The sequence below is a fragment of the Rhinatrema bivittatum genome, chromosome 4 (assembly GCF_901001135.1).
Source record: "Rhinatrema bivittatum chromosome 4, aRhiBiv1.1, whole genome shotgun sequence".
Taxonomy (NCBI): domain Eukaryota; kingdom Metazoa; phylum Chordata; class Amphibia; order Gymnophiona; family Rhinatrematidae; genus Rhinatrema; species Rhinatrema bivittatum.
Window position 1 is genome coordinate 399791274 of NC_042618.1, and position 24937 is coordinate 399816210.

The 24937-nt window shown below is 41.8% G+C and overlaps 1 protein-coding gene across 1 annotated transcript in view; it reads right to left on the reverse strand.

Moving 5' to 3' along the window:
- Window positions 1-24937, reverse strand: part of SUCLG2 (succinate-CoA ligase GDP-forming beta subunit) — a 425371-nt gene that overhangs the window by 220322 nt on the left and 180112 nt on the right. The window contains exons 3-4 of the mRNA XM_029601057.1: window positions 9108-9207; window positions 8904-8999 (exon numbers count right to left, since the gene is read on the reverse strand). Coding sequence (XP_029456917.1) covers window positions 8904-8999; window positions 9108-9207 — 196 coding nt within the window. The remainder of the gene's footprint in view (window positions 1-8903; window positions 9000-9107; window positions 9208-24937) is intronic.

Sequence of the window (24937 nt, forward strand, 5' to 3'; positions counted from 1 at the left end):
AGGGAGACCAAGAGGATGAGATTGCCATCCACAGAAACAGAAAAAGAAGGAAGAGGGGAAGTTGATTTGAGGAGAAAGACAAGACTTCATTCTTGGCCATGTCAAGTTCAAGGAGGTATGGGATATCTAGACTGCAATATCAGACAAGCAGGCTGAGATTTGAGACTGAATTTTTGGTGAAATTTCTGGTGCAAAGAAGTAGAGCTGATGGTACTGAAAGCCACGGGTAAACAATGGCACTGAAAGCCATGGGAGGAGATCAGAGCCAAGGGAATGAGTGTGGAGAGAAAAGTGAAGTGGACGTAGGAGAGAGCTTTGAGGTATGCCGACAGATAATGGAACAGTAGTGGAGGAAGAACTATTAGAGGGTACAGTAAAAGTACGATGGGAAAAGTAAGAAGGAAACCAAGATAGAGCAGAGTCCCAAAATCCAACTGAGTACAGTGTGATTTTGCCAAAAACAGCGGTAAGTCAATTACGAGGATCAAATAAATACCCTTGGCCCTGGCCTTGACGAAGTCACTGAAATCTTTGGCAAGAGCAATTTTTGTGGAATGTAGAGCACGAAAGCCAGGCTGAGGCAGATCTAGAATGGTTTGAGATGAAAGGAACTGGTATTTGCAGTTACCAACACCAAGTTAAGGCCCACCTTGTTGGATACCTGCATATAAAGTTCATGGGGCAAAATTCTTACTTTCTGACATTCTGACATTTTTCTGACATTCTGACATTTTTCTGACATTTTCTGACAGTTTTATTCCAGAAAACACTGCATTACAACTTGCTTCCTTCTCTTCTAGATTATCCTGCAAGGTTCTGTTCCTCCCTGTCTGTCTGCTACTGTTTCCTGCTATTCTTCCTCATATCGTTTGTCCTTCTCATCAACTATACCTTAATTTCCTACTCTAACCTCACTACCCACCTGTGGAATCAGCTCCACACCCTGACATCCAAAATTAATTTTCCTTGTGTTTCTTTAACAATAAAACTACAAATTAATATCTTCAATCTCACTTTCAAATAACATCATGAGGTTGCTGTTTCTCACACCATAATGTTTTCATTGTACCACTGTCTACTGAATAGTCATCAGCTAAATATAGGAAAATGAACACATTTTGACTTGCTAAATCAGGTATGACAATGTCCAGCTTTCCAAGAGAACCAGCTCCTCTATTACAGGTTACTACAGCTTGTCCTCACACACTTGGAATAATTTAATTTTTACTGTGAGCATGGGGGTACTGCTGTCTTAAGAAACATGTATGTTGAAATAACACATACTTTACTTTTTTTTTTTTTTTTTGTAACTTGTAGGTGTCACAAAGATGGTTTTATATGTAGGGGTTCACAGTTTTGGTTTACCTCCACCAAGTGCATTTCTTTTCTGCAAATGGAAAGTATGTACCCTAGAAGCCCATGTGTGGAAGGCGGCCAAGAAATGAAAGAATAGCTCATTAATTGCTTGGTCTTTGCTGCTAACTGATAAGTTTTCTGTTTAAGCTTAGAAAAAGGGGCAGGAGAGGAGTGAACCAGAGCGATCTGCATGCATTTTTCATTTCTGCAAAGGACTTAATTATTGTCCCTCCATGGCAAGAAAATAAAGAGCTTGTTATCTAGTGCAATCACCTATACACTACTGACTAAACTATATAATCAGGCTAGATGTTAATTCCATAAAATCTATAACTTTGCTAATTATTAGTCTCTCTACGCAACTTTCTTTTGTAAAGGGCTTTGAAATCCAATCACTCTTGTATAGGGTTATAAACAAAGTACCAGAGCCTGATTATTTGTGTGACAGATATGCTCTTCAACATGACATTATTTATAAAATATCTAAACAACTAAATGTTCTTCTTGAATCAAATGAACCATTTTGTCCCTGCATTCCATCTGCACTCACCAGAATAGTACCAGAAAGCACGGTAGCTATTCAACATCATACAATTCTTTTTACTGATTTTAATGGAGAGTGGAAGGTGAGCTGTGACGGTACTCATTTGTGGGCTGCCCCGGGAACAAGCAGCCTAAATGTCAGGAGAGGCAAATTCGGGCATCTGATGGAGAAAATTGAAGCTGGGCATGTTCTGCCCATGCTGAACACCTTCTCCTTCAGTTGGGCTCTCAAGTACTGGTAGCCAGCGAGGCATAAAGAACTGGGGTAGCCCCCAGTAAAAACAAGAAGCTAAAAGTGTGGAACAAAGTGACACTGGAGCACACCAGGAAATCAGAAAACAAAGGAAGTCAAGAAAAAACACTGAAGGCAGAAACCAGAGACGAAGATGGATTCAGGTAACAAGGAGGGAGCTAGAATACAAAAGACCAGGAAGTAAGACCAAGCTCTCGTAACCGACTGATGACAAACCTGATTATTTATACAGATCTAGGCAAGAAACAAGATGGTTGCTGGGGAGAAGTAAAGGGGCACAGTGCTGAAAGGATTGTATAGATAAGAATCTCACAGTACTACCTTGAGACTGGAGGTGAAGTCGGCAATGGACCCCGCACATGATCAAATTTCTGAAAGCTTTACTCAAGGACTAAGAAACAAGAAAACAGGCTGAACTTGGGCCATAAAAACATATTCCTTATCATAACAAAGTTGTAATATACGGAATATAAATATTTTAAATAAATCATCATTGTTTATTTATGTCATGTTTTTCCAGCAAGAGATTTTACACATATTACAATAGAGTATTACCGTTCTTTTGGAATAGATTATACTTCATAGCTTATAATTAGCTAGAAATAATATGATTTCAATATCCATGATACAAGAAAAAATATCCAGGATACAAATACCATTTTAAATATAAATACAATGCAGGATAAGTATGGTTAGAGTTAGGCTTAAGTAAAATAAAGTATATATCAGCAAGAGCAATTTAGCAGATAAAAGAAAAAGTAGTATCTCTGGATACAGTAGCATATATGTCAAATCTGAGTTAGAATAAGATGGAGGCAGGTGGTGAGTGATGGGTGTGTTGTAGTGCGGTTCGAGGAAGTCCTTGGGGATTAGTCAGGAAGTCATGGTTCCAGACAAGCTTTTAAAAGTTTCTTGAAAGTGAGACGTTCTGAAGCGAGCCTGATCTCAAGGGGAAGAGTTTCAGAAGGTAGGACTAGATTCTGAGAAAGGTGTTGCATATAGGGTAAAATAACCCATGCTGTCGTTACACGATGTTGGGTTCCATATTAAGAGTTACCACCCAGGAAAAAGATCTAGGCATCATAGTGGATAATACATTGAAATCGTCAGCTCAGTGTGCTGCAGCAGTCAAAAAAGGTACAGAGAAGGGTGACCAAAATGATAAAGGGGTTGGAACAGCTCCCCTACGAGGAAAGGCTAAAGAGATTATGGTTGTTCAACTTGGAGAAGAGACGGCTGAGGGGGGATATGATAGAGGTCTTTAAAATCATGAGAGGTCTAGAATGGGTAGATGTAAATCAGTTATTTACACTTTCGGATAATAGAAGGACTAGGGGACACTCCATGAAGTTAGCAAGTAGCACATTTAAAACTAATCAGAAAAAATTATTTTTCACTCAACGCACAATTAAGCTCTGGAATTTGTTGCCAGAGGATGTGGTTAGTGCAGTTAGTGTATAAAAAAGGTTTGGATAAGTTCTTGAAGGAGAAGTCTATTAATTGTTATTAATCAAGTTGACTTAGGGAATGGCCTCTGCTATTACTGGCATCAGTAACATGGAATAGACTTAGTGTTTGGGTAATTGCCAGGTACTTGTAACCTGGATTGGCCACTGTTGGAAACGGGATGCTGGGCTTGATGGACCCTTGGTCTGACTCAGTATGGCAATTTCTTGCGTTCTTATCCATGTAAATGTTAAATAGATCTGGAGAGAGGATGGATCCATGCTGCACTGCAAATGGAAGAGGTGAATATGTGGAGAAGCCTATACAAGGGAAATGATCTGTGTTTTGAAGTAAAGAACTGACCATGTTAGGACCAGGCTTGAGAGTCCTAGGTCAGTTAGGCGGGAGATGAAGATCTTATGGTCCATGGTGTCAAATGCAGCCAAGAGATCCAGGATTTTTATAGAAGGCAGTTTGGCTACAGTCTGCACAGTCATAGTTCACCAATTATACTAATTAGAGTAGTCTACGTGGTAGGAGTCAAAGTCCAGACTGGAAAAGATCCTAGTAAATTGTGGCTTGCAGAAAAATCAGTTAGCTGTATAACCGGGATTTCCTCAGCCTCTTTCCTTAGCAGTTTCAAAGAAAAACTAGAACTTTTCTAACATGTGCCTTGTTTATCCAAAAATTGAATATAACAACTCATTCTCTCACATGAACAATTCTGTTAATAGTTTTTCAAATGTATATCTTCTTTTTGAAAGAAAAAATGGCCACATAGTTGAAGCATAGATTCAAAACATACCCCGAGAGCCTATTAGAGATCTATAACATCCTATCTATATATCTATCAATCTATATAAAAACACCTCCCACACTTGGGAGGTAAGAAATGAAAATCCAGAACCAGGAGATATACTATGCATATTGCATTTTTTGGGTTCTAACAATATCAAGGTCTTTCCATTAAAACTAAACTGATAGTGTTTGTACTGAAAATAAAGTATAAAAGACAAACATTCATCAGTGCACACAATTACTATACGCTCAGTCACACAAATATCAGTTTCTATCCTGGGATTTTAAAATCCCTGAGCAATTTTTGTTGTTGCCAGGGTTGTCACTAGCTGGTGTTGACTATTTCTTTCTAGCAAATACAGGTAACAAAAACTCATCCACACAATACAGCCTGCCACATCCTTTTGGCATCTTTCTCCCTTAAATCTCCTCCACCATACTCATATAAACATAATATCCAAAGCAAAGTACATATTGAGGGCGAACCCCAGGACACACAGCAGCATCTTTTTAAACATCCTGGGACTTTTGACCTCTTTCTGTTGTAAAGTTACTTGTAAAAACAAATCCTCCATTGAGTACAAGGTGACCATCCAAAATCATCCCCTTTAACCAGTTTTAGGGTTATGTTTTCCTTCTTGCTCGGGTAGTACCACTTGAAGGCTTGTAGTGGCCCTATTTTGTCCATTAAATATCAAATACACAGACCTCCTCATCCTCATGCTTTTCTATCAGGGGAAGGCCCCATTCCAGCCACAGAAGCAAAGGCATCCACAGATTTTTTTCCCCTGTCATTTACAATCTACAACATGTTGAGGAAAAAAGCAAAACGTGGACCAGCAAGGTCCACATGAGTCCCTGACTGCCACCACTTAACATACTTTTTCAGCTGTGTGCCCTAAACAGATACCCACATTAGCTATGCTGTAACAAATAGACTGCTGTTCTCCTTATCTGACCCTGTGACTCAAAGGAAAGCCTCAAACCGTGGAATAAGTGGGCAGCAAAGTTAAAGAAGATAACAGGGGAAGCCAGTGACCAGCCTAAACAGGCACCTGGGTCACTGACTGACTACCCCCTTATTCCACACCTGCTAGCCAACATTTGGTAGGAAAAATTTCTCACCGCCATTGGCTCAGCCCTGTTGCCCCTCCTTTTAACTTCACCCTCTTCTCCAAACTGCAGGGAGGAAGGGGGCAGCAGAAGACAGGATATGCAGTAAAAAAAATGTGGTTTTAGATATTTGAGCTCTGGGGAAGGAAGCAGATGCCAGATGCTGTGGTCATGTTGACCTTAAGCTTGGCTATATGCCAGTCCCTATATTCTGACAATGATGAAAAAACTCATGATATATTAGAAATATTTACATGTAGCATCCACAGCATGAGAGTTCTTAAATTTGTCATTAAATCTGATTCTAACAGAAGAGATTATGTGATTACAAAAAAAATGAACCATCTCCTTAAAAAAAAATCTATCTATCTATATATATATATATCCATTCTTAAGAGGGTGCAGAACCCATGCTGAATTAACCGCAGGGCCTGTGCCCTGGAAGGCTGATGTATTTGGCTCCACTTCCAAGCTGAAGGATATTATAGTGTTGGCGATGGTTCTACCAAAGCAATGTGGGGATCCCCAAAGTGCGGGACTAGGGTGGTTGCCCTTATTCATTCCACTCTCTCCCCTCAAGTGTTGTGGTTCTGATGTTTAGGGTTGAAATATTGAGTTAAGCATCCTATGTTGTTTCTCGGCTTTCTTTTTAAAAATAAAGCATGTTTACATGTTTTTCACTACACTGTGAAGAATACAAAGGAAACAACTTATATGTTTCTGATGTAATTAGCTTTGGTTGCACCAAAACACTTTGAGCACCTAATAAAATAATTTCTTAACTGTGAATAGGTGGTGATGTTTGTAAAGGTGGCGTGTTGCATGAATAGAGCTGTCTTTAATGTTGCGGAGCACGCCCTCAGGCCCTGTTAGGAGCACGGAGGCGTGGTCCCATCTGAAGTAGGATGTGAGCCCTTAGGTCACGGCGCAGCTCAGAGAGGAGTCCCAAGACTCCTCTCTGAACTGGGCAGTCCCCCACCTACCTTCTTCCTCGAACGCGGCAGGCTGCCGCCGATGCCGTCCTCTGCGGTCCAGAGGCCACGGCTGGCTCCTACTCTGCGCAGGCAGGCTGAGCCCCGATGTTCTCAATCTTTGCGGCTGGAGCAACTGCTGGGGTCCTCAACTGGCAGGGAAGCCGTCCTTGCCAGTGCCTGCCTCCTCTTCCACTTTCGCGGCAGGGAGCCCCTTCTTCTCAGGCCTCCCAAGCGGCAGGGACGCCGCCAGTGTGTCTGCTTCCTCCAGCTCACCTTAAGAATGGGCATGCGCCTCTCGTCGAGATGTAAAGGGACAGCGGCGGGAAAAGCCACCATGGCCCTTGTCGATGACATCAGCGAGTTCCTGCTTCCGCCCTATAAAAGGGCCTTGCTGCTGTTCCTCAGGGCCTTCGGATCGGGTTTGCAGTGTCTGTGATCTTCCTTCCGATACAGGTCTTCCGTGGTCTTCTCGTGCCTTGATGGATCTTCGTTCCATGTTCTTCGTGTTCCTGAACTTCGTCTTCTTGATGATCCTGATCTCGTCCCTCGTCTGAGCTTCCTCATCGCCTGTCTTCTGTTCCTGATGTTCCAGATGCTCCGTGTCCAGAGGAGCCATGTTCCTTGTTCCTGATGTCCGATGTTCCTGTCTTGACTTCGTCCGTCTCATCTTCAGCTCTTCATCCAATTCCCAGGTCCCTCGTCTCTCCACCTCTCTTGGCGTGCCATATCGTGGTCCGTGACCAGTCCCAAGGAGGCTATGTAGGGAACTTTGTGGTACAAGGCCTTCTTCTCATCTACAGCAAAAGCCTCCGGGAGACTTCTGTTTTTAATGACTTGCTTCTGAGTATCCTGAGTCTTGAATCTTGTCCCAGTCTACGGTGTTCCCTTGTGCCTGCTTCCATCCATGCCTAAGACTCTGCCAGAACCTGCTTCGCTCCAGCATGGTCCGCGACCAGCCTCAGGCGGCTGTGAGGGCGTGCCCCGGTGCAGGCCTCTACTGAATCTTCGTCATGTTCCAGTCTCAAGTTCTATGTCTTTGCCTGGAGTCTGCTTCGTGTACAGTGTGGTCCGCGACCAGCCATGGGCGGCTGTGTAGGGCACGCTGCGATGCAGTTCTCACCCAGTACTTTCACATGACTCTTGAACCCTTGCCTGAAACTTCCGAGCAACTTGAATCCTTGTCTGAGTTTTCTGAGTATCCTGAGTCCTTTCCAAATATCCAAGTCTGAGTCTGAGTCTCCTGAGTATCCAAGTCTTCATCTGAGTTTTCTGAGTATCCTGAGCCCTTGTCCAAGTATTCAAGTCTTCGTCTGAGTTTCCTAAGTATCCAAGTCTTCGTCCAAGTCTTCATGTTCATGCCTTCAGCCTCCATCTGGCCTCACGCACTCATCGTTCCCAAGCAGCGGGTCCGGAAGGGCCATCGAGTGACCGGAGGGCTACTCTCGAGACTAGCATTGCGTTGCTGGGTCTCATTGGTGCGTGTAGGTCCAGTGGAGGGCTGAGCCTGCCTTGTTCCTGTTCTGGATAATCATCACCTTGTCTTCAGTCCAGCCTTGCTCCTGCTCCACCCATGCTCGTACCTGCTCACCTCTCGCGGCATGTCTTGGGACTCCTCTCTGAGCCGCGCCGTGACCTAAGGGCTCACATCCTACTTCAGATGGGACCACGCCTCCGTGCTCCTAACAGGGCCTGAGGGCGCGCTCCGCAACATTAAAGACAGCTCTATTCATGCAACACGCCACCTTTACAAACCACCACCTATTCACAGTTAAGAAATTATTTTATTAGGTGCTCAAAGTGTTTTGGTGCAACCAAAGCTAATTACGTCAGAAACATATAAGTTGTTTCCTTTGTATTCTTCACAGTGTAGTGAAAAACATGTAAACATGCTTTATTTTTAAAAAGAAAGCCGAGAAACAGCATAGGATGCTTAACTCAATATTTCAACCCTAAACATCTGGGTTCTCTTAAAAAAATCTATATATCTATTTTGAATTTTTTTTTTTTTTTGCAGGAGCAGTTTCCTCCTGCTTCTTTGGGCTTCCAGATTTGTAACCAGGGCTGAGAACTGGCACCATGAGCCATCATTTGAAATGACCCAGACATTTTTGGCTCCTATTTCATAACTTTTCCTAACCTACTGCTGTCTGGTCACTGTAGCTACAGTCCTTAGCAGGGGAGCCATGCACCGGGGCTCTTTCTGAACTGAAATCATTGGCCCTAAAATCCTGCCAGTAGGTGTCGTCATTGCTCAATGATCATGACTTCCTCCCATCCCCCAGGTCTGTGAATGCTGCCTTTGCAGCAACCTCAGCCCCCACCAGACCCAAGAATCAAACTCATACTGGGCTGGCCTACATTTTGAAATCTGTATTCTTACTTTATATTCAATTTTGCTCGTGAGAGGAAAAACAAAACATATTACCTTATTTACTTTAACCCCTTCCTTTGCAGTCTGCTTTGTTGAAAGATTATACCCAAGCATCTGTTTTGCAAGCTTCCCCACAACATCAGGACTATTAAAAAAAGAAAAAGACAAATGTTAATATTTATATTTATACACACACACTACTTGAATATTGTAGTAAAAATCATTGAAAATTATGTAAGTTCAAAAGACTTACTCTTTAGTTAAATGTACACCTCCTTTCAATCCACTATTGAAGACACCCTTTCCTCTCCCTCCAGCTAGAATTTGAGCCTTCAGAACAATTTCCCGTGCTTCTGTAAACAAAAACAGGCATAAAATTCATAGAATCAAGTCATCCATAATTGCAAAGGTCCTCAAAAGGTCACCTACTCTAGCTTTCTGATCCAGATAGGACTCATGATTCCATTTTAATAATCTTTCATGATAGTGTTTCTAGCATCTGTTCCAGTGCTCAACCACCTTTCAAGGAAGTTATTCTCAATGTCCAACCTAAATTTCCCTTGCTACAATTTAAAGTCCATTGCATTTTTTCCTACCCCATGGAGATGGAGAACAGTTGATGACAATCCTCTTTACAATCACCCTCTTATACATTTGAATACTGCTATTAAGTCTTCTTAAGCATTGTCAGATTAAATGTAAATTTCTTAAGTCACTGTCAGCTCCATCTTCTTTAATTAGAGGTCATCTTATTTAGACCTCACACTTTCTCTAACTTCTGTACATCTATCTCGAAAAGTGCATGGGGTACAAAACCGACGCGTATGCCAACAAAGATTTTATTAATGTCAACAGGGGAGGAATAATTATTTTTGTATAACCCTTTATACTGCTATCAGTACACCATGGTATGGTGTCAGCTTTCTTTCTATTCTTAAGCTATTTGTAATGGTCTAATAAATACTTTATTATTTAAGATCAAAAGGTAACAGACATATAGCAATGATTCCTGAAACTAGTGATTAAGCAAAGCTTTTGATCAATTATTCCGGCATTTACTTATCTTTAAAGCTATATATTTTCTTTACAGGAAAATCAGACATTAACCATACATATTTATACTGCCATATATGTGAAAAACTTATTTTCTGATTTAAAAAATTGTTTTTCTGCAGTCTAGAGATGGCTAAACTTGGAATGGTAAGTCTCTATAAAGAGAGGAAGGACAGTTAAGACTATATGAAGCAAGATGCTGATTTCCACCCAGTAATAGTATGCAGGTAGCCACATCACAACCACTAATTGGTAGCAACTGATATTACAGTTGGCACAATCAGCAGAGGAGCAACGGTTTCCCTCATGCATCTGGGTACACTGCCCCCCAGAGAAGGGATGAGATACAAAAGAAAAATAAAGTGGGAAAGGGTCCACTGGCACTCTGGACTAATTTTGTTAAGTGGGCATGCAAACTGGATTACTCACTGCAATGCCACTGTTTATGCATATATTTCAGATGCTGACATGATAACTGCACTAGCACTGCAGTGTGACTGCAAACAAAAATTTATACTTGTGTCACAAGGCAATTTCCTCATTTGGTATCATTAATGGAGATTTCAAGATCATTGGTTTTTAGTGATTTTGTAGATGCAGAATTCACCATAGAAGTTGCTTATTGCTACGTAATCTGCTCTCTGATGCAAAGTGTTTCTTTTTCATACTACATAAACATTTGTTTTACATTAATTATTGAGTGAAAAGAAGAAACATTATGGAAAATTGCTCATAATTAAAAGGTTTGTTTTGCAGAAACCAAATCAGCATTTTCAGAGATTGCCTTGCATGGATATAAACGCATTGAGCAGGTACACCTTATCATGATAGTTTTCAGAAGGTGTAAACATAATTTTGTCCTATATGAAAGAACTAGACGGAAGGCTAATTCACAGAAAAGCCTAAAAGGCTGTAGAGGAAGGGAAATAAGATTTAGAAAATAATTTTCGGTAGCTCATGTAGGACTAAAGTCTGCAGGGTAAACAGTACCCATAGACTTTAGCCTGAACTTTCAAATCAGATTTATTTAAAAACTTGTATATACCATCTTCAGGTCCAAAGACTAACCAAAGAGGTGTACAATAATAACAATATAATATATAGAAACTGAAAATTCATGGGATGTGCTGGGTACAAGCAGGGACATGCACACAGAAATTGCATCCATTCAGCAGCAGCTATAAAACTTACCATGCATACTTTAAAAAAAACTGAAAGTACCAGATGTCGCATTACCTTTGCCTGCCCTCCCCCTCCCCACCAGCACCCCACTGAATTATCCACCTAATAATCATTCACTTCCATCTTTGGAAACTTTACCATTCTACAGGTTAATACAACATGTTAAAGTTCCTATCTTTTCTTCTTCTTACTCCTAGTTGTACGTAAATCATTCACTTCCATCTTTGGAAACTTTACCATTCTACAGGTTAATACAACATGTTAAAGTTCCTATCTTTTCTTCTTCTTACTCCTAGTTGTACGTAAATCATTCACTTCCATCTTTGGAAACTTTACCATTCTACAGGTTAATACAACATGTTAAAGTTCCTATCTTTTCTTCTTCTTACTCCTAGTTGTACGTATCCTTGTTTATTGTAACTGTATTTATAATATGTATATTACATATTTGGTTCTATGTTCCAGTTATTACCCCATTGTTTACTGTAAACCGGCTTGATGTGATGTTATCACGAATGCCGGTATAGAAAAAAATCAAAATAAATAAATAAATAAATAATATCGTTTTTGTACTATTTTATAGGCCATTTAATTTGGAATTTAACAGTACCTTACACATTACTTACATTATTTCTGGCTGGAACATACGATAGAGAAAAACAGCGTCAGATTGATCATATTACGTATATTGAATTTCTTGAGGCGCGTGAAGCTGGAGCAACTTTTATTACGAAAAAGTGGAATGCTGAAAAATTTGGTCGAAGCGAAAGCTGGATTCAGAAGACATGGGGCAAGACTGCAGATGAGTGTTTTATGGAATTTGGTGATGGTTGACCGCTAAAATTGTTTTAAGGAAGCTAAAAAATTATTGAAAATTCCAGCAACAAGCACAAAAAAAGCTGTTACCATGTGGCATGAACAATTTTGGATGAGACGAAGAATAAAGTTGATAGAGGAACAGTATATCATTATCGAGTCAGGGCTGGTATCGAGGCGTTTCATTTTATTTTGAAACCATTGAAAACAGACACCCATATCCGATAGGCTCTGGCTGGCGAATTGGTTACATAATTGGGATGAAGAGGATTTCCTTCATTTGGTCAATTCAAAATCCAAATTTTCAAAATGATGTTGGTCAAAGGCTTTGAATTAATGACAAGGAACTTTATCACCAAATTGTCAAAAACCCTGCTTAGTCTTTTTGTCATGTTCACAGTGAAGAAAATGTGAGTAATCAAAGAACGTGGGGAATCTTGGGAATACGATTTTAGCCAAAAATGTTCTCCCATTTTTGAGTGATCTGGAAAACGTTTTGGTAGTAAGAAAAGCTACTTTTGCCCATGTTAAGGCACCGTGCGCATGCGAGCCAATGCCACACAACAACTGCTTAAAGAAAATGCCATTAGTTTTTGGCCAGGGAATTCTTCAGATCTGAACACTGCCAGAACCATAGGTGCCAATATTACGGATGAGGTGGAGAGTTTAATGTTGAAGGAAAGTGGTCAGGGATGTTATTCCACCAAAACTTTAAGATGAAATTTGGAATTGGTCTTATTAAATATGGAAAATGATACTGATTTATTTCAAAATTTGTGTTCATACCCTGCTCATTTTAAAGCTGTTTTGCAAGCTAACAGTGAGCACACCAACTATTAATTATATGTTGTTTAATTCTGTTTTGAATGATGATTAAAAGGGTATATTGCACGTTTCTATCAGATTTTTGGTTGCTGCTGCAATGGGGGGAGGCAAAGATTAAGCAACACCCGGTATATTCATAAATTCTTATCCCATCCACACATCGGTCCCTCCCCCAGAACACTATTTGGTATGCACATAAAGGTATGTGCAAAATCATGTTCTGCGCATACTTTATGCACAGACCCACCAGAGCTATTTCAAAGAGCCATTTACACACACATAAACTGAACTTTTACAGACTGGCTACTGAAGACGTTCATGACAGCTTCTCACAATTTTTATTGGTAATCTAATTATTGGAACTTATTTCCATCTGAAACAATATTCACCATTCATACAGCGGCATATAGGAAATGATTCGCACTAAAGATATCATGCAGAATTTTTAAGCTTGCTCTTCTGCTGCAGAATCTATCCGCAGTCTGCCACAAAAATCTAGGGGCCTTGCTACTGGATTTGTCTAAGTCACCAAGCATTGCTGACACTGCAAGTGCTGCACTTTCAGAGCTAAATATTGTTTATTACACAGGTGATCATTAGCCTTTTAGTCACAAGACTTAACACATGTATCTGAATTTTGGCAACATATCTGTATGTTGTAGAATAGGCAGATCACTCTTCTTGTTGCTGGAAAATAATAGTGCAATCTAATCAAGAATATGACAGAAAAGCAAGAGAAGATTGCAAAGATGTATTTTTATAACTGTCAAAAAGACACTAAAGCAACAAAATAACTGCTAAAAGACAGCTATCAAAGACATAAATAAGAGAAGCAAAAACAAAAAAGAAGAGAATTACTATGTAAAGGTTAGACATGCAACACTGATCAATATACCAGCTCAACAGCTCATTGTACAGCAGGTTTTCCTTGCCCTGGGGGGAAACAACATGGAGTAATTCAATTGAACAGTTATTTGGTTGAGCTCTGGATAATAAAAGTAAACCAACCAAATCTGATTTTACAGTAACTAGCCTTGATTGTTCAGTATTTACCAAGCTGATTCACCACTTTATGCCAAGGCTTCTAATTTATTTAAGCATCTGATTGCTAGAAAGGCTCACACACACATCTCTTTCTTTTGACCTTATCTCTTGCCTGAATTCCCAAACTGTGTTATGAAAGAATATCCCATACAAAAAAATGTAATTTTAGTCAGAACACAAAGTAATTTGGCAGCACTTTCTGGGCAACTTGTAAAACACACAACTCGGTTTAATAGCCTTTTTATGGAAATACACCAAACCTATATATATAGATAATGAGGTTATAGTGGATCTATTCAGTTAGACTATTCAATTGTTTTAACAAAAATTGCAAGCAACAGCAACAAACGACTGGAAGTTTTAGCCTTTAACCAAAAGAATAACAAAATATTGCTGATCACTTCATTTAGAGGAGCAGGACTTATTTAATTTTTATCTTTTCACTGAAAGAGTCCTGAAGGGCTCAAGGGTTAGTTTAACTAATGTAAAATAACACATACACACGCACACACTTACAGGGGACTGTAATACTGGCATACTAAAAACATGCGTCCAAACTGGATGCACTTATTTTTTTCTTTTTACACGCACACAATCATCACTCCTGGGCGCTCGATGTAATAGGAAAATGTGCCACTGTGCTACAAAGGACACGCTAGGGATAAATTGTGCGTCCCTAGCGCCATCCATGGCATCAGATGCCCAGGAGAAGTAGTTGTGTGCGGGTTAGGAAAACGAATGCTCAATTTTACGAGTGTCCGTTTTCCTAACCTGTACACAGCCACGGTTTAGGAAAACGGACAATTGCTAATTGAGCATCCGTTTCCCTAACCTGACAGCTGGCAAGACTTTTTTTTTTTTTTTGTTACTCCTACTTAATATCACCATAATATTATAGGAGGAACTACAGAAAAGCAGTATTTTCTGCTTTTCTGTTAACTTTTGGGGCTGGCGTTAATTTTTGAGAGTAAAAATGTGTGCACATTCATTTTTTACATAATGGGGCATTTACATATGATTAGTGCTATTAGCTACGCACTGGTTTGGACGCGTGTTTTGATGCGCTAATCCCCTTACTGCATAAGCGGTTATGGACGCGAGCAACCGCGGGTTAATCTGTGTGCTAGCCTGAGTGTACGGTATTGCATCAGCCTGTAACTAGTTTACTTACTTCAGTTTCAGTTAATATATCGCCTTTCCACTTTAGTTCGAGTCAGTGCAAAACAGATAGAAAGGTTTGTGGTATCTACTTAAATATTGCCTTGGATTTTGGTACTTCCGTATTGCTCTTTATCCTCCCAACCCCTCCAATCTCTTCCCCCACAAAAAAAAACAAAACCCAAAGAAGGAATATAGGCAAAAAAAAAAATCAATCATGCAATACCAATTCCACTTCAATACAAATCAAAATATCAAAAAAAATCTCACCCTGATTTACCTTCCTGTAACATAAAAAGCGAAATTACTATTTACCTGATAATTTCGTTTTCCTTAGTGTAGACAGATACACTCAGGGCCAGTAGGTTATGGACCTCTGCCAGCAGATGGAGAAAATTCTCATCACAGTATATATACTCCTGTAGTGACATCAGCCTGCCAGTATTCTCTTCAATAGCAACTGTGGACAGACTAGCAAAAAACTTGATTAAAAACAGTCAACCACATCCTCTGGAATTTGTTGCCAGAGGATGTGGTTAGTACAGTTAGGGTAGCTGGGTTCAAAAAAGGTTTGGATAAGTTCTTGGAGGAGAAGTCCATTAACTGCTATTAATCAAGTTTACTTAGGGAATAGCCACCTCTATTAATTGCATCAGTAGCATGGGATCTTCTTAGTGTTTGGATAATTGCCAGGTTCTTGTGGCCTGGTTTGGCCTCTGTTGGAAACAGGATCCTGGGCTTGATGGACCCTTGGTCTGACCCAGCATGGCAATTTCTTATGTTCTTATGTACTCAACCACAAGAAACATTGAACTCACGTAAAGAATGTATGTACCCCAATCTAGGGACTGGATAAACACTTACAAGTAATCCTTTGGAATACGTAGCCCCACAGGAGGACCATTAACACAATCATTTGGCAGCCAAGGGCAGGAAGCAATGTCCATCTATCTACACTAAGAAAAATGAAATTTTCAGGTAAGTAGTAATTTCTCCTTTCCTAGCATGTAGACAGATAAACTCAGGACCACTTGGATGTACTCAAGCAACTCTCGACTAGGGTGGGAGGCTGTCTGCGGTCCAGTCAACATGCAACTGCAAAGGCTGCATCCTCCCGGGCCTACATAGACGATAATACCTGGAAAACGTTTATAAGGAGGACCATGTCGCAGCTCAGCAGATGTCGATGGGATACAACAATCTAATCTCTGCCCATGACACTGCCTGAACCCTAGTGGAATGAGCCCTAATCTGAGTAGGCAATGGCTTTTCAGCATACAAATATGTCACCGTGAATACCTCCTTAATCCAGTGAGATACTGTAGCCCGCAAAACTGGTTTGCCCTGCTTTCCTCCACCACGAAGGCCAAACAGACAATCCATCTTTTGGAAAGGTTAAGAAACCTCCAGATACCTCACGATATGTCTCTTGACATCCAAGGGACGCCACAGGTAATACTCTTCTGCATCTCTTCCCTTATCCAAGGATGGTAAGGAAATGGACTAATTCAAGTGAAAATCTGAGACCACTGTAGGCAAGAAAGAGGGAACAGTACTTAGCTGTATCGCCCCTGGAGTCACTCGAAGCAACAAGTCCGGCAAGACAAGGCCTACAGCTTGAAAATTCAACGCACAGAACATATTGCCACCAGAAAAACTGTTTTCTAAAACTATGCAGTGGTCTAAACATAAGGCCTGCCAAGAAATCCAACACCAGGTAAAGACTCCACAAAGTAACCGGTAACTGCAAAGGAGGATGAAGATGTTTTACTCCCTTCAAGAAACAGGCCAGATCAGGATGAGACGATAAGGATCCACCATTCACCTGGCACTTGAAACAGACAAGAGCTGCAACCTGTACCTTCAAGAAATTAAGGGCCAACCTTTTATTTAACCCATCCTGCAAAATTTCCAAAATGAGTGGGATCTTAACTGAACGAGAAGAAACACCTTGATCCTCACACCAAGCCTCAAATACTCGCCAAACCTGCACATAGACTAAGAAAGTGGAGAACTTTCGAGCCCGTAGCAAGGTAGCAATTACCGCAGAGGAATATCCACACTTCAACAAGCAAGCCCTCTCAAGGGCCATACCGTAAGACAAAACTGAGTCGGATCTTCATGAAGAACAGTGGTACAATGGTTTTATTACAGAATCTGCTGCCACAGATTCTTATGTGGTGGAAGACGAAGGGGGGTTTCTACCAGGAGTCTTTGCAGATCTGCATACCATGGTATCCTAGGCAAATCCGGTACCACCAGGAGCACCATTCCCCTGTGGCCTTCGATCCTGCGAACTATTCTGCCCAGCAGAGGCCACAGGGGAAAGGCATACAGCAGCTTATCTTCCTGCCAGACCTGCATGTGAGCATCAATACCCAAGGACCTCAGATCTCTCCTGTGACTGAAGAATCGAGGAAACTTCACATTGTGCACAGTCACCAGCAGGTCTAGGAATGGAAGGCCCCAGTGATCCACTACCAGCTGAAACACCTCATCTGATAAAACCCATTCTCTTGGGTCAAACATCTCCCTACTGAGAAAGTCTGCTCTCAAGTTGTCTTTTCCTGCAATGTGAGAGGCTGAGACCACCTGTAATGCTTTTCCACCCATTCTATGTTGGACTATTTTTTGCGACACTTGCTGGCTCTTGGTTCCTCCCTGCCGACTGATGTAAGCCACTGTTGTTGCGTTGTCTGAAATTACTCGGACCGCTCAACCCTGCAATCTGTTGCTGAACTGCAAGCATGCCAACTGGACTACCCAGACTTCCAGGCCATTGATTCTCCAGAGACTCTTTTGAATTCCAGCGCCCTTGCGCCGTTAGTTCCTGACAGTGAGCTCCCCAACCCTGGAGACTCACATCTGTTGTATCAACCAGTCTGGCAATGTCAAGGAAAGTCCCTTTCTCAGATGATCCTCCTGCATCTACCACTGGAAGTGAGAGCAGATTTCCATCAGCAAGTGGAGCTGAATTGAATAGTCCCGAGACTGTAGGTTCCAACCTGACAGCAGAGAGCGCTGAAGAGTACGCATATGCATTCTCACCCACGACACCACTTCCAGGGTTGCCACCATCAAGCCGAAGAAGACCTGTAGATAAGACCACTCTGTCGGACATATAGTTTTCACAAAAGATGCACCTGCGACATCCACTTCTGAATCCGAACTTCTGACAGGAAAACTTTACCCTGCCTCATGTCGTACCTAACACCCAGATACTCCAACAACTGAGATGGCTGAAGACTGCTCTTGGCTAGGTTCACTACCCAACTGAGCTCCTGCAAAAAGGAGATCACTTTGCGGGTCACCAGGCAACTTTCTTCCAGAGACTTGGCCTGAATCAGCCAGTGGTCAAAATACCAATGTAATAGAATCCCATCCTCTCTCAAATCTCCCACAACCAACATATTCTTGGAAAAAATTTATGGGAGCAGTGGATAGACCAAAAGGCAGCGCCCAAAACTGATAATGGCACCCCAACACCACAAAACACAGAAAACGGTGCTCCAATCAGATGCGAATATGGAGGTAGCCCTTGGACAGATCCAGGGAAGTCAGAAATTCCAACTGCACAGCCATTATCAGGGAGCACAAGGTTTCCATGCGAAAATGAGTCACCCACAAACAGTTGACCCCTTTGAGATCCAGGATGGGACGAAAGGAGCCCTCCCTTCTTGGGTACATCAAAACAAATGGAATATTGCTTCGTACTTGAGACATAGGCACTGGAATCACAGCCCTCAGATTGAGGAGCCTTGACAGTGTAGATTCCACTTCTTGCTTCTTCTGCAGGGAGTGGCCAGCACATATCCTTCTTGTATCACCTTCAGGATCCAATGTGACATCAACCCACCTCTGATAAAAGAGAGAAAGACGTCCGCCTATCTCTTGTTCCCGAAGGTGGGTAGGCAAACCTTTGGGCCGATACAGTACAGTGCGCTCCGATGGAGCGCACTGTTAGCTGGCATTTGGACGCACGTTTTTGACGCACTAGCTTTACCCCTTTGGGTAGGCGCTAGTTTCTGCCGGCACCCTCCAACTTAATATCATGGCGATATTAAGTCGAAGGTCCCGAAAGTTTAAAAAAGTAAAAAAGTTTAAAAAAGTAAAAAATAAAACTGCTTTTTTGTGCACCCTCTGACTTAATATCATGGCGATATTAAGTCGGAGGTCCCGAAAGTTTAAAAAAGTAAAAAATAAAAAAAATAAAAAATGTAAAATGGGCCCGCGGCTGGCGGGTCGAAAACTGGATGCTCAATTTTGCCGGCGTCCAGTTTCCGAACCCGTGGCTGTCAGCGGGCTCGAGAACCGACGCCGGCAAAATTGAGCGTCGGCTGTCAAACCCTTTAACAGCCGCCACTTCTGTCAAAAAAGAGGCGCTAAGGATGTGCTAGTGTCCCTAGCGCCTCTTTTTACTGGCGGCCCTAATTAAAATAAATTAAAATACTGAATCGCGCGCACAGGAGAGTGGCCTGAGCAGGCGCTTGCCCGCTCTCCCGCGATTTTACTGTATCGGCCCGCTTCATTGTGAGGCTCAGGAGGATTTACTACACAAGCCTGTGCCTCAGTTGGACTGTCTGGGATGAAAGGACTGAGACCTGCCGAAAGGCCAAGTCCTCTGAAAGGTCGACCCTCTGTAGAGACGAAACCGCTTGGAACTCCTGAGACGACCCCTCCTACCAAAGGGATGCTGCAACTGCTTCTTATTCTCCGGCAACCAAGGAATCGGGAATTCGCCCCACTTACTGCACAGTTTCTCCAGCTCGCTCCCAAACAAGAGCCAACCTTTAATAGGCAATTTCTTAAAATTAGCTTTGGAGATCGCGTCGGCTGACCAATTTCACAGCCATAATGGAAGCTGGGCCGCTATTACCGAAGCTACTCTTCTAGTCGAGGTACACACCATATCGCAGCCCACATCTGCTAAAAAGTCAGCGTGGGTTCCATAACTGCTCTGAAACTCATTCCAGAATCATCAACCTCCTGAGAGAGAAGCAGACAAGAGTGAGCCACCAGGGCACAACAGGATGCTATCTGCAATGTCATTGCCACTGCTTCAAATGCTTGCTTAAGGATGGCCTCAATCCTCCTATCATGCACATCTTTCAAGGCCACTCCTTCCCTCCAAGGGGATAGTCGTCTGCTTAGAGATGGCATAGATAAGCACATCCACTTTTGGAAAATGAAGACGCTCTCTCACCAGATCCAAAGGGTACAGGCCTTCCAATGTCAAATTCCCTTTGAAATTTGCCTCCGGAGCATCCTATTCAAGATCAATCAATTCTTGAATGGCTTCTATAACAGGGAATAAACAAGAGGCTTTACATAAGAAAACCGAAATAGGATTTCTCTTTGGCTCAGACATGGAATCTGCCCCAGGCACTCCCAGCATTTTCAAAGTCTGAGAAATCAGGGTCGGCAGCTCATCTCTATAAAAGAACTGTAACATAGTCCTATAAGGTTCCAGTCCCAGAAGAATTTCCCCATCTTACAGAAAGTCAGGATCTGCCATCCGGATTCCCATCAGGAAACTCACAGATAACCGAGGTGTGCTTCAGCGCTTAAACCTAGAACCGGGAGAGGGAGGGGCCACCACCTGAGGATCTGTCATGACAGGAATGGGCAGAGCTGAGGACTGCGCCTGAAGAAAGGATTGCAGACCTTGAAAAAAATTCTACCCAAGAAAAGCCAGAAGGATCCATGCCAAAACAAGAAGGTGCTTGTGTGGGGCCCACTGAGCTGCCATCCCCTGCAGAGAACCAGTCAAGGCAGTTCCTCTGGAGAAGACCTTAACCAGGCCTTCATCAAGCTGAGAAGAACCAGGCTTAGTAAAATCAGAGGAAGATAATTCTTCCTGAGCCTCTAAGCAGCGTTGACACATGTCAGAGGGCAGTCAGGCTGAGATGCCCTAATATGACAGCAACACAGAGAGAAGGGCGCTTAAAGTTTCTTGGTCATCGGTGCCATTAGGTCATCAGTACACTTAACAGGCGACTGAAATGTATGTCCAGCTGATTTGCGCTGAAATTTTTAAGTGAACAAAATTTATGCGCACAAAAAAAATTAAGTGCCCCAAGTCTATGTGTCGCAAAACTAAGCATACTGACCCACCGCGCCAAACCTGAGTGCACTAGCAATAGTGTTATAATGTGTGAACAGGGAGTGCTGGGTGCACAATTCGGACGCACAGCGGATGAACTACCCACACTGACAGTCCTATAGAGGGCAGCTGAACACGCAGAAAAGTGTATGAAAACGCCACCGCGGCCTACAGGAAAACACCTGGAAGCCAGGCTGCCAGTTCCCTTAACCCCAACAGGAACGGGAACGAACATCGGAACGGCGTGCCAAGCATGGAGACCGGAGGAAGTCCTACACAACCCCTCTACTCTGTCTCTGATTTTCCCTTTTTCTTTTTTTTTTTTTTTTTAAACTTACCTGAGCTCAGCCCTTCCCAGCTGAGTACAGATATAGTCTCCAGCTGCGGGGGAAGACGGCATTTGCCGTCACTGCCGCACTCTGCTTTCTGCACCCGCTACCTTTAAGCTGTAAAATCAGCTAAGTCCTCGCTGGCTGAACAACTAGCTACCAGACCAAGGCACACATCTGAGGGACCACAGAAATCACCTCAGGAATTCTCAACTGGGGGAGGGCCCCATTTGGGATCACTGGAGAGTGGGGCTTTTACTTTTCCTTATAAAATTCTCCTTCCAAAATCTGAAGCAGTCCCCAGTAGGGAGATGCACGCCCACTATCTGCTAGAGACGGAGAACTCTGGTAGGCTGATGTCACTGCAGGAGTATAAATACTGTGATAACAGTTTGTTCCGTCTCCATCTGCTGGCAGAGGTGCATAATCCACTGGTCCTGAGTCCATCTGTCTACATGCTAGGAAAATATCATCAGTGTAAGATGATTAAGGGTTATTATACAGTATCAGTCTATGTCTGCTCCTGTAATAAAACCATTGTACCACTTTTAGAAACAATGGGGATGTGAGTGGAAGTAGATATAAATCCTAAAACGACTACTCTAGCTTTAAGCTGAAAAAAGAGAAACTGTTAAACAATCAGAAAAAAGGAAATACATCGGGGAAGCAACCCTTTTTTGTTTTACTTAAGAAAGCCAGTTCTAGGATTTCATAGCAGCATTATACAACTCAATAGAGGAATACCTGACCATGGCACTACTGTCAGCAGAGTAATCTCCCAGGAGATAATACTCTCAGATGGAAGGAGTTCTAGTAGACATAATGGCCCTGGAGAAACCTGGAATCTGCAGGTTGTGATATTATTGTTATTATGCATTATATTCAACAATATGGGTAAATTTTTAAAGCCATTTATGTGCATAAAACCCAATTGGTGGTATAAAATAGCCTATGGCTCAGTGCACTGCATAACCAAATTTTGCATGTCCTTATACACGCACTAGGGAAAGGCATTTTGAGGAGCAGAGTTGAGGCAGGGCTGGCACTTACACGCATATGGTCTGATTTTAAGACATAAACACATAAGTTAACCTGCAGGTTAGGTTCTCGATACAGCAGGTGTAATTTTGTGTACCCAGGAATTTCAAAACAAGCCTTATGTGCGTAAGTTTGCTTTGAAAATGTGGGATAAAGTCTGTATGTGAAAGTTAGAGGCACACTTTGCCCCTACCTAGAGTTATAAAATTACCCTTCTCTTGGGCATTATCCAAAGATGCTGCTATACATTTCAATAACACACAGGTGTGAAGAAAAGTCTCAAAAAGACATTTATATCATCTTTGGAAAATGTTTATCTGGGTCTAATGAAAGAAACTGTAATATGCAAAAAATCCTGTTGAGAGAAGAGGAGGTGATGAATAACAGCTGCCAGAAGAGGACACTGAAGGTTTTAACTTCTGAGGACTTTTCCAGCATTTAATCAAAGGGGATACATTAGATCATCCAAGGCAAACATTTGGGGATGTTGAATGGGTAACCTGAAAGAAGAGTGCAGGTACTTTCAAACAAGGCAATAACTCAAATGAGCATGATACATTTTCAAATTCCAGTAGGTTGGCTGCTCTAATGAAAGCCTATTTTAATCAATATGGGAACTATGATTACTCTAGGCCACTAGAACTGCCTGAAGCATAAATAAACAGCTTGTCTTCAGTCCCGTTGCTTTGTGTATTATTAACTATTGGATCCTTGACTAAAAAGCAAATCTCCAAAACAGCAGGTTCTTTTGTTACTCAACAAGAGGCAGTAAGGTGTCATCTGTCAATGGCATAAATTGACTTTGGGATTACTGTAGAAGACTATATGTTAAGAATGCTAATATTTAGATTACTATGTACCTTCACCTCTGGTTTTTTAATCACAAAAATGTAAGTAAAAAATATTAAATGAGTATTTCTTTTGGCATCATCTTCAGTTTATAATGTTAATACATTACCAAGTTAAGCAGTAGTAACTCCTACTCGCTAAAATAGTGAAGAAGACTGCAGACAGGAGGCTGATGAGGAAACAAGAAATAAGAACCCTTCCCTAATCCATTTATTTAAAATAAAAGATTAGTTATATGACAACCATATTTCCTTTTATGCAATTAACTGAACTCCAAGAAATTGCTAACCAGTCTTACTGGCCTGACAAAAATCCCTATAGTTTTTCTGTGCAATTTTTTTTTTTTTTTTAAAGACAGAAAAGAAAATTTGTTAAGGAGTTATGGGATGATGAGCAGCAAGAAAGCACAGTAAGGCGTGCATTAAAGTATGCAATGACGGTAAGGGTGCAGATAGTGCTTGCTTTTCAATATATATATAAATGATCTGGAAAGGAATATGACGAGTGAGGTTATCAAATTTGTGGATGATACAAAATTATTTAGAGTAGTTAAATCACAAGCGGATTGTGATACATTACAGGAGGACCTTGCAAGACTGGAAGACTGGGCATCCAAATGGCAGATGAAATTTAATGTGGACAAGTGCAAAGTGTTGCATATAGGGAAAAATAACCCTTGCTGTAGTTACATGATGTTAGGTTCCATATTAGGTGCTACCACCCAGAAAAAAGATCTAGGCATCATAGTGGATAATACTTTAAAATCGTCGGCTCAGTGTGCTGCAGCAGTCAAAAAAGCAAACAGAATGTTGGGAATTATTAGGAAGGGAATGGTTAATAAAAAGGAAAATGTCATAATGCCTCTGTATCGCTCCATGGTGAGACCGCACCTGGAATACTGTGTACAATTCTGGTTGCCGCATCTCAAAAAAGATATAGTTGCAATGGACAACGTATAGAGAAGGGCAACCAAAATGATAAAGGGGATGGAACAGCTCCCCTATGAGGAAAGACTGAAGAAGTTAGGGCTCTTTAAGCTTGGAGAAGAATCGACTGAGGGGGGATATGATAGAGGTCTTTAAGATCATGAGAGGTCTTGAACGAGTAGATGTGAATCGGTTAGCAAGTAGCACATTTAAGACTAATCGGAGAAAATTCTTTTTCACTCAACACACAATAAAGCTCTGGAAATTTGTTGCCAGAGGATGTGGTTAGTGCAGTTAGTGTAGCTGGGTTTAAAAAAGGATTGGATAAGTTCTTGGAGAAGAAGTCCATTAACAGCTATTAATCAAGTTTACTTAGGGAATAGCCACTGCTATTATTTGCATCAGTAGCATGGGATCTTCTTAGTGTTTGGATAATTGCCAGGTTCTTGTGGCCTGGTTTGGCCTCTGTTGGAAACAGGATGCTGGGCTTGCTGGACCCTTGGTCTGACCCAGCATGGCAATTTCTTATGTTCTTAAAGTAATTATCACCTTGATTATGCCTGCCTTAATGCACAGGCACATTAGGACTCTGCCTAGGGTGGCAAAATACCCAACCTCCGCTATCCTCCCATCCTATCCTCCTTCTTACCCACATCCCCAGCTGTTCCTCTTGACTCTTTGCTGCTGCAGCCCCTCCTTCCCTTTATCTCAGATCTCTCATGCTGGCACTGCTGTTCTGAGAAGGCAACAAGTGTGTGGG